This window comes from Cygnus atratus, chromosome 5, assembly GCF_013377495.2.
Source record: "Cygnus atratus isolate AKBS03 ecotype Queensland, Australia chromosome 5, CAtr_DNAZoo_HiC_assembly, whole genome shotgun sequence".
In the NCBI taxonomy this organism is placed as follows: Eukaryota; Metazoa; Chordata; class Aves; order Anseriformes; family Anatidae; genus Cygnus; species Cygnus atratus.
The window spans coordinates 35,303,117-35,313,041 of record NC_066366.1 but is presented as its reverse complement, the minus strand read 5'-3'; the positions used below and the strand labels follow the sequence as shown (position 1 = coordinate 35,313,041).

The 9,925-nt window shown below is 71.1% G+C and overlaps 1 protein-coding gene across 1 annotated transcript; it reads right to left on the bottom strand.

The window, feature by feature from the left end:
- Positions 1-2,287: 2,287 nt before the first annotated feature.
- On the bottom strand, positions 2,288-9,722 carry LOC118244679 (pleckstrin homology domain-containing family G member 3). The gene is made up of 18 exons (XM_050711291.1): positions 9,676-9,722; positions 7,859-8,134; positions 7,680-7,780; positions 7,524-7,593; positions 7,398-7,444; positions 7,155-7,305; positions 6,417-6,551; positions 6,151-6,333; positions 5,988-6,080; positions 5,830-5,916; positions 5,678-5,711; positions 5,491-5,586; positions 5,330-5,404; positions 5,190-5,228; positions 5,072-5,079; positions 4,803-5,000; positions 3,652-4,645; positions 2,288-3,568 (listed from the first exon to the last, which is right to left on the bottom strand). Exons 2-18 carry the CDS (start codon positions 8,123-8,125, stop codon positions 2,952-2,954), a joined length of 3,195 nt encoding a protein of 1,064 aa, XP_050567248.1. The 5' UTR covers positions 8,126-8,134; positions 9,676-9,722; the 3' UTR covers positions 2,288-2,951.
- Positions 9,723-9,925: the final 203 nt, after the last annotated feature.

Genomic DNA, 9,925 nt, shown 5'->3' with positions numbered 1-9,925 from the left:
CCACACGAGGGACGAGGGGGCTGTGGCATCACCGCGTTCTGCACCCAACCATGCCCCTGCCCAAAGCCTCACCCCGGGCATCCCATCTGCCGCACACCGCTGTCCCTGAGCCCTGTTTTGGGGGACATTCAGGGGTCCCCACACCATGCTGAGCCCCGGCTGCTGCTCCCAGCAGCTCCCAGTGGCCACCAGCTTCTCTGTGCAGCGCCGCTGTCACCAAGCACCGGGGAGCGACTGCTCCTGGCATTGGCGCTTGGGTTCTGTGTGTCCCCCACGGGGGGACACCACCGGTGCCACCATGCCCGGGGGCAGCACAGAGGGGAGGGGAGGGCACCCCGGGGACGTGGCTTGGCGAAGCGGGGAGGTGACAGCGGGTGACACCCATGGGGACGGGCTGTGACGTGGCTGTTGCTTCGCGGCAGCCGGCCCAGGGCGAGGAGGAGCCGGCAACAGTGCCACGGGAGGAGGTGGCCACGCTGCCCGCCCAGCCGGCCCGTGTCCAGCTTGAGGGCTACCTGGGACGCAAGCACGACCTGGAGGCAGCCACCAAGCGCGCGTCCAACAGGTAGGCACGGTGTGGCGGCCACCCCCGGCGGGCAGGGGGCACGGTGGCAGCCCGGCGGTGACGGGGCTGCCCGCAGGTCGTGGAGCACGCGGTACTGCGTGCTGCGGGGCGGCGAGCTCGCCTTCTTCAAGGACGCCAAGAGCCGGGCGCTGGGGGTGCCCTGCCAGGGCGAAGAGCCCCTGGGGCTGCGCGACGCACGCTGCCAGGTGGCCGCTGGCTACAAGAAGAAGAAGCACGTCTTCACGCTCAGGTACGGCGTGGGTGCAGCGCTGGTACAGCATGGGTACGGCGCAGCACGGTACGGGTACAGTGTGGGTACAGCGTGGGTACGGCGCAGCATGGCACGGGTACGGCATGGTATGGGTATGGGTATGGCACAGCTTGGGGCGGCGGGTGTCTCACCGCCCTGTGCTCTGACCCCAGGCTCAGCAATGGCAGCGAGTGGCTCTTCCACGGCAAGGATGAGGTGAGGGGTGCCCTGGGGGCCATAGGGTGGCCAGGGGGATGCAGGGTGGCCAGGGGACATGGGGGTGGCCAAAGGCACCCAAGGGGATGGAGGATGGCCAGTGGAGCTCAGGGAAGAAGGGGTGACCAGGGGCCACGGTGGTGGCCAGGGAAAGTGGTGGTGGCCAGAGGTCCCCAAGGGGAACGCTGGGGTGGCCAGAGGTGCCCAAGAGGACAGAAGATGGTTAGTGGTACCCAGAGTGATGTTGGGTGGCCAGAGGTGCCCAGCGGGGACACGGGCAGCCATGGGATGTTGGGATGGCCAGTGGTGCTCAGGGAGATGCAGGGTGGCCAGGGGGACATTGGGGCTGCCAGGGGTGGCCAGGAGCCACGGGGGTGGCCAGAGGTGCCGGACGGGACAAAGGATGACCAGCGGTGCTCAGAGGGATGCAGGGTGCCCAAGGGGACATGGGGTGGCCAGAGGTGCCCAGGGGGCCACCGTGGGTCTGGTGCTCCCGGGACGAGCTGTGGGGCACCCGGCAAGGGCCAGGGGGTGCCGACCGCCCCATGCCCCCCCCCCAGGAGGAGATGCAGACGTGGCTGCAGGGGCTGCACGCGGCCATCACCTCCTGCCAGACCCTGCCGGCCAAGGCGCGCAGCCTGCCCCCACCTCGCGCCCCCCCTGAGCCCGGCCCGCCCCGGCGGGACAAGGAGAAGCGCTTCAGCTTCTTCCCCAAGAAGAAATAAATCGGGGGGGGGGGGGGCAGCACTGCACCCACACCGCGGCACGCGCATATGTGTGTATATATATATATGTATATGTATATATATATATGTTTATATTTATATATATACATATGTTTCCATGCTTAAGGGCATGCACGCACCCCGGTGTCGGTGCACGGACGTCTATGCACACGCACACGCGTGTGCACGTGCCCCCCCCGTGGCACACACCTGCGTGCATGTTTGCACACGCGTGGCCCCGCATGCATGCACGTGCACCCACCCCACGCGGGTGCATCCCGGCTGCCCCCCCCACCCCCTTTTCTAAGCCATAAGCCCCCCACCAGCGTGTCCCCCCCCTCCCGGCCCTACGGGCACCAACCAAAGAGCGCGCCCCCCACCCCCCCACGCTTGTCCCCTTGCTGCGGGTGGGGGTCCCGGTGCTGTTGGGGCCCCCCCTGCACCCCCACGGCTGGACCGAGCGTCCCTGGGGGGGGAGCGCACGGGTGGGTGGGCGGAGAGGAAATTTGGGTTCGGTTTGGGTTTTTCTTTTTGTAATAAAGATGTCAAAGCAAGGCGGGCCCGGGGCTGTGCACTGGGGGGGCCCTTCTGGCAGGCAGGGTGGGGGCCAGGGGGAGTCCCATCTCCTGGTGGTCCACGGGGTCGCCCTTCTCCTGGGCGTGAAAGGTGGTTGTGGGGTCCTGCTTCTTCCGGGTGACCTGGAGGGTCCATGGGGTGCCCCTTCTTCTTGGGGTCCAGAGTTGCCCATCTCCTGGTGGCCTGGGGGTGCTCCATCTCCTGGGCCAGCTGGGCTCCATCGGGTGCACAACTCCTTGGGGACCATGGGGGGGCTCTTTCCTTCAGGTGAGCTGTGAGTCCACGGGGTGCCCCTTGTCCTGGGTGAGCTGGGGGGGTCCGTGAGGTGCCCCATCTCCTGGTGGTCCACGGGGTGCCCCATCTCCTGGTGGTCCATGGGGTGCCCCATCTTCTGGGGATCCATGGGGTGCCCCATCTCCTGGGGATCCATGGCGTGTCCCTTCTCCTGGTGGTCCATGCGGTGCCCCATCTCTCAGTAGCCCACAGGGTGCTCCATCTCTCAGTAGTCCACAGCAGTCCATCTCCTGGGGATCCATGGTGCGTCCCTTCTTCCAGTAGTCCATGGGGTGCCCCATCTCCTGGGGATCCACAGGGCGCCCCATCTCCCGGCTGCCCCCCCCTAGCTGGCGGCGTCGAGGGTCTGAAACTTCTGCCGCAGGTCCCTGACAAGGCCGTGCCTGGGGGGCTCGGGGGGCTCACCCTGCCCGGGGGGGCAGCGCCGCCGGTACTCCTCGGAAGCCTGGTAGGCTTTGCAGCGCTCCACCACCGCCTTCAGGCAGATCTTCTCGCGGGTGGTGGGCGAGCGGATCTGCACGTAGGCGGGGGGCTCGGTGGCAGCAGGGGGGGGCAGCCTCTCCAGCACCACCACCCGCTGCCCCCCGGGACCCAGGGGCGCCTGCGCCGTCACCCACAGCCCCCCGGGCTGCTGGTGGTGATGGTAGCCACCACCACCGCGCCGTGGGTCGGGGGTCCCCACGCCCGCCTCAGCGCTGCGGCTGCGGCCCCCGCCCCGCTCCTTGGCCGCCGGCCGCCCCCCACGTCCCGGCCCCTCGGGCGCCGAGCGGCTGCGGGTCACCGGCGGTGGCCGCGGGGCGCCGAAACGGGCACGCAGCTCCCGCACGTCCGGCCAGGAGAAGGGCTCGGTGCCGCCACTGCTGGGGCTGGGCGGGCTGCGGGGGGCACTGGCCACGGTGGGGGCGACAGCATCCCCTGGGGACACGGGCGGCTTCGGCAAACCTGGAGGGAAAGAAAGCGGGGTGAGAGCGGGGCGGTGGCGGGGGGATGGTGCCTGTGGTCCCCCCCACCCCACCGTGTCCCACCTGGGGTGCTGGTGTGGGTGGCACTGTCCCCCAGCGGCACGCCGGCGCGGCGGCGGCGGCTCTTGATGCGCAGGCTGTACTGGCGGGCCAGCTGGTACACCCTGGTGGCGGGGCGCCCGGGGGGGCTCCCAAGAGCCAGCACCCCCGGGGGGTCCCCGGTGCCAACGTCCCCCTCCTCCAGAATGAGCAGCGGCTCGGCAGGAGGCTCCAGCCCGTTCTCCTGGCACGCAGGGGATGCTCCATCCACCGCCGGCACAGGCTCCAGAGGCGTTTTGGGGCTCACCGGCTCCGGAGGCGTTTTGGGGCTCACTGGCTCTGGGGGTGTTTTAGGGCTCACCGGCTCCGGGGGTGTTTTGGGGCTTCCTGGCTCCGGGGGGGGCCAGCTGTTGATTCTGGAGACCGAGGTCCTCACCAACCCCTTGGGGATGTAGGAGAGGCTCTCGCGGCGCTTGATGCTGAAGCCGGCGTCCTGGTGCTCGGCGTTGTCGTAGTAGCTCCGGATCTTGCGCAGCAGCAGCAGGTCCTGGGTGGAGAGAAGCGAGCGGCGCCGGGGGCCGGGGGGGGGCTCCGGGGACGGCGGGGGGCTGCGTGGCGCCCCGCTTTCTGTGGGGGGGCCGTCGAGGCTGAGGGTGCTGCCGCTGCGCCCCTCCAGCGCCAGGCTGCCGCGGCGCGACAGGCTGCTGCCGAAGCGCTCGGCGATGACGCTGGCCTGGTCCAGCACCGAGGGGGGCAGGATGCTGCCCTCCCCATGGCCTTCCTCCTCCTCCTCCTCCTCGCTGCTCAACGCCCGCGGGTCCTCCCCGGTGCCCGCCTCCGGGTGCTGCTCGGGGTCACCCTCCCCATCAGGCAGCCCCGGTGGGGGGGTTCCCGGTGGGGAGGGGGGCGCCGGGGTCTCCAGCCCCTCGCCGAGCTCCCCGGTGCGCAGCGGGGACACCGGTGACGCCGGGGTGGCGGTGACCTCGCGGCGCCACTCGCAGCTCCCTGCCGGGGTCCCCTGGCGAGAGCAAAGTTTGGGGGGCCGTGCCCCCACCCTCTCAGCACAGCAGAACTTGAGTTGGTGTGCGGTGCCCTACGGCACTTATGGGGTGTCCCACAAGTGACGCGGGGTGCCACAGGTAGCAGGGGAGGGGGTGGGGGTCCAGTGCGGGTACCTGCTCCTCCTGGGGCTCCTCCGTCACGTCCCCATCCTTGTCCCCATCCCCATCCTGCTCCTCCTGGCTGTCCTTGCCCAAAGCCTCCTCTTCCTCCTCCTCCTCCTCCTCCTCCACGACGCCCCCAGCTGCAGCCCAGGCCCTGGGGGGCTGTGGGGGCTCCCCCGCCTCCAGGAGGGTCCCCTCGCTGCCTGCATGCTGGGGGGGGACACGAGGGCTCAGCGCCTCCATGGGGGGCAGCCCCACACCACCCCATGCCCTGGCCTTACCTTGAGCCCTGCCAGCCACGTGTGTTGGGGGGGAGAAGAGCAGAGGTGAGCGGGGGGGGGGGGGGGGCAGCACCCCAAAATTGCCCCCCCCACCCAATGCCAACCCCCAGCCGCTCACCGTGCTCACCCAGCTGCCGCAGGATCTGCTTGGTGGGCTCTGTGGGGAGACACATGGGGGTGTCACAGCAGGGTGGTGGCATCATCCCCGTGTCCCCCCCCGCCCAAAAAATATACCCCAAACCCGGTCCCCATCCGCACCCGACTGCCGGCGCCCCGCGTGCCCCCACAGCCGGTCCGGCAGCGTCTCGGCACGGTCGCGGCGCTGGAAAGGCTCTGCGGGGCGGCGTGGGGGGGGACACAGGCGTCAGTGCAGCACCGTCCCCGCAGGGGGGACACGGTGTCACGTGGGGGGGGCTCACCCGACTGTCGGCGGCCGTGGCGCGGCTGGTCCAGCGGCTGGCAGGAGCGGCTCCTGTGCAGGCGCTCGGGGCTGTAGCGGGGCAGGCGCGGGGGGTCTGCGGGCACAGGGGGGTGACAAGGGGGTGCAGGGACGAGGGAGGGGGGCGCAGGGATGCGGAACGGGGGTGCAGGGACGGGGGCACTCACGGAACAAGTCCATCTCCAGGATGGCTTCCTTGGCCTGGCGCAGAGAGAGGCGGTTGGTGACCGGGGAGAGGTGGTGGTCCCAAGGGGGTGTCACCCCCCCACCCGAAAATAAAATTAAAAAAGGTGGGGGGACAACGCCGGGGTGTCCTCACCTTCTGGGGGACGATGGCGTGGTGGTTCTCCAGGATGAGCCGCTTGATGTGGTGGGTCCAGACACGCTTCTCCTCCACACTCTTGGCCTAAGGGGGAGGTGTGGTGGTGGTGGGAGCGGGCGGGGGTCCCCCATGCCCCCCACCCCGCAGCACCCTACCTGCAGGCCGTACTGCTGCTTGATGTGCTTGTAGTGAGCCACGCTGAAGCAGAGCGAGTCCCGCGTGCTCTCGATCAGCATCAGCGAGGAGCACTGCGCGGAGACGCCGTCAGCCCTGCGGTGCCCCCCTGGGACCCCCCCTCCCACCGGGGCGAGCACCCACCGGGATGTGGTTCTTGTAGACGTAGTGGTCCCCGCGGCGCTTGGTGATGAGGAGGAGCTTGTCGAAGAGGAAGACGGCGCGCTCGCTGCGCGCCCGCTGCACGCGGAAGGTGCCTTCCAGCACCAGCTCCCCGTAGCTGGTCAGGTCCGGCCCCTTCCACTGCAGCAGCAGCGACTGGATCTCCTGCGAGGGACGCGGGGACGGCAGCGTCACCGCAGCTGCTGCCCGGCCCCGCCACTGCCTTCCCCCCCCAGCCCCGTGCCCACCTGCTGGCGGATGGCATGCTCGTGCTTGCGCTTCATGTCGTTGATGTACCAGGCTACGCAGGTCATGGTGTCGATGGCCTCCACCACCACCTCGTAGTCGTCCCCCGACTTGCGCTCAAAGTGCTTGGCGATCTCCTGCGGGCACGGGGAGCACGCCGTGGCACCGAGACGCGCCGTGCCATGAGCTCCCACCGTGCCAGGTGCACGGGCTGTGCCATCAAAGCGTGCCATGCTGGGTGCCCGGGCTGTGCCACGGATACGCGCTGTGCCGGGTACCCGTGCCGTGCCATGCCCCGCGCTGTGCCAAGTGCCCACACCATGCCACGAGCTCCCACCACGCTGGGTGCCCAGGTTGTGCCATGGAGATGTGCCATACCAGGTGCCTGTGCCATGCCATGCCTCACACTGTGCTAAGCACCTGTGCCGTGCCATGAGCTCCCACCGCACTGGGTGCCTGGGCTGTGCCATCAAAACGTGCTGTACTGGGTGCCCGTACCACGTGGCCTGTGCCACAGATACGTGCCGTGCCAGATACCTGCACCGTGCCATGCCCCGCGCTGTGCCAAGTGACAGTGCCGTGAGCTCCCACCACGCTGGGTGCCTGGGCTGTGCCATGGATGTGTGCCACGGCGGGTACCCGTGCTGTGCCCCACTCTGTGCCACGCAGTCCCAACCACGCTGGGTATACGTGCCGTGCTGTGTGCCCGTGCCACGCCGTGCCACGCCATGCCGGCTCACCTGGAGCAGCAGGTGGTACTTGAGGATCCTCTGGACGGGCTTCAGCAGGTAGGCGCCCAGCGGCAGCGCGTGCCGCATCTGCTCCTGGCACTCGCGGAAGAACCGGGCCTGCTGCTTGCTCCTCATGCACTCGCTCAGCGCCGCCACCGAGCTGGGGGGGGGCACAGCACCAGGGGGTGCTCAGCCCTACGGCGCCCAGCCCCACAGCACCCCGTAGCGCCCAGCCCCATGGCGCCTGCTCACTTGGGGTAGTTGTTGCAGTACTGGGTGTAGATGTCGAACTCCTGGCTCTGCGGGTGGTGGGGGCACGGTGAGAGCCTGGCACAGCCCCTGCCGCATGCCCCCCGCCCCGGCGCCACGTCCTCTTACCCGCGTCACGAAGCAGACGGCCACGGCCACCGGGTCGCAGGCGCAGCTCTCCAGGCTCTGCAGCAGGTTGCTGGGCAGAAGGGACGGACGGGGGTTGACCAGAGCCCCCCCGCCACATCACGGGGAGGGGACAGTGCCGCCACGGGTGCCGCTCACCTGCTAAGCTCGTAGATGTCCTCGATGTTCCCAAAAAGCGCGCTGACCTGCTCCGGCCGCAGCGGTGGCTCCTCGGCGTCGATGATCTTCCCCAGGTAGCCCTGTGCGTGCACGCAGCGGCTGCTCAGCACCACCCGAGGGTCCGAGCCCCCGCCGCCACGTCCCTGTGGTGCCCTCACCTCCACGATGCCGCGCAGGTCGCGGGCGTAGGTGCGCTCCGACTCCACGATCTCCAGCAGCACGCGCTGCAGGTACGAGGGCTCCTCACCCGGGGGCCGCACGCCCTGCGGACCCGGCCGCCCCCCCGGGGCCGCGTTGTTGTTGCTGTTGCCCAGCCAGGGCTCCTCGCCGTCGCACGCCGCCTCCTCCTCCTCCTCCTCCATGCCGCGGGCGGGACCCGGCACCTCGCCGAGGGCAGGGCGCTGCGGGCAGGCGGGCACTGGCATCCCCGGGGTCTGGGGGCGAGCGGCGCCGTCAGGGGGTGCGGCGGAGACACCGGGGTGACCCGGTGGCCCAACGGTGCCGTCGGGCGCCTCGCCAGGGAGCTCGGTGCCGGGTCACCCTGCCCGCACCGGCTGCTCTCCCACCGCGGCCCCGGTGCCACCGAGCCGTCCGGGGGCACCGCGGCAGCGGGGCAGGAAGCGTGCCGAAACGGCGAGGGCCGCAGCTCCCGGCGGAAGGACGGTGCCGGCGGACGGCGGGCGACCTTGAGCCGGGCCACGTGCCGGTGGCGGGGCCACCCGGACCCCCCCTGCCCCGCTCCCGGTAGCGGCGTGGGGGGGGAACGGGACCCGAACCGGTCCAGCCGGTTCCCTCCGGCTCCTCCCGCGCCCGCCGTGCCGCATGGCCGCATCCTGCCGCCGCCGCCCTCCACGGGCAAACGGGGAGCCCCCCAAAACCCAGCACCGTGCCCTCCGCACCCCCCCGGGGCAGCTGGCACGGCCACGGGGCAGCCGTCGCTCGAGGCAGATTTGGGGTTCGGGGCCCCCCCAAGCCCACCAAATGCCCCACGGCCGCCCCACGCCGCCGTGGGTCCCAGCCCCACAGCCACCATCGCCCACCCCCGGCCGCCCTAATCCGCTCAGCGCCGGGATTACGGCACGGCACGGGGCCAGCGTCACAGGGGGGTCATCCTGCCCCCCCCTCCCCGGTGTTGCCAAAGCCTCGGCGCTGAGATTAACCCCGACCTTAGTGGGGGCTGCGCCCCGCAACCCACGGGGCTGAGCTGGGTACCCCCAGCCGGGCCCCAAAACGCCGGTTCCCAAATGTCCCCCAGTGCCCGCCGGGAGGGGGAAACTGAGGCAGGGGGAAAATCCTGCGTGGGAGCCAGGCACGGCCCACGGCGCGTTCCCAGGCCTGTGGCCGGCCGGAGGCGGGAGAACCCGCCGGAGCCATATAAGGGCAGGCGCTTTCACCATTTCCAGGCTTTTTCCAGGATTCCGCCGGCCCCACAGACGCGGGGCACCGGCGGGGCCGCACAGCGGGTCCCCATCCCCGCGGGACTCCCCGTCACCCCCAGCCCCACAGGGACCCGCAGATCCCTCTCCCATGGGACCCACAGCACCGGGCACCCCACGACCCACGGTCCCCAGCCCCACGGGACCCCACAGCTCCTGCCCCACGGGGACCCACGGCGCCGGGCACCCTGGGGTCCACAATCCCCAGCCCCACGGGGACCCACGGTGCCTGGGACCCATGGACCCCAACCCCACGGGGACCCACGGTACTGGGCACCCCAAAGACCCACAGACCCCAACCCCACGGGGACTCACGGTGCTGGGCACCCCGAGGACCCACGGACCCCAGCCCCACGGGGACCCACAGCACCGGGCACCCCGGAACCCAGGCACCGCAGCCCCACGGGGCGAGGACCCCAAGACCCCAAGACCCCAGCACCCCAGGACCCCAAGACCCCAGCACCCCAAGACCCCAGGCCCCCATCCCACCGCCCCCACGGGGAACCCCGGCCCCGCGCCCCCCGGCCGCACTCACTCACCGCGCTCCGCCGCCGCCGCCCCGTCCCGGCCGTGCCCGCAGGAAGCGGCGGGCGAGCGCCGGGGGCGGGGACAGCAGCAGCGCCCCGCCCGGCCCCGGCACCCCGGGGTGCGGCACCCGCCGGGGTGGGGGGGGGGAATGGGGGGGCGCGGACACGCGTGGGGGCAGCGCCAAGGGGGGGGGGGGGGGGCGCGCGCGGGGAGGGGGCGAGGGGGCGGGGCCTCCGCGGCGGGGGCCACGCCCACTCCGCG

What these genes read in the sequence shown, in the direction of transcription:
- LOC118244679 (XM_050711291.1), bottom strand. Translation starts at nt 8,125, where the DNA reads ATGCCAGTGCCCGCCTGCCCGCAGCGCCCTGCCCTCGGCGAGGTGCCG. An exon ending in AGTACCACCTGCTGCTCCAG is followed by an intron (nt 6,552 to 7,154) that starts GTGAGCCGGCAT and finishes CCGTGCCCGCAG; the next exon opens with GAGATCGCCAAGCACTTTGA. An exon ending in CACCCACACCAGCACCCCAG is followed by an intron (nt 3,569 to 3,651) that starts GTGGGACACGGT and finishes CTTTCCCTCCAG; the next exon opens with GTTTGCCGAAGCCGCCCGTG.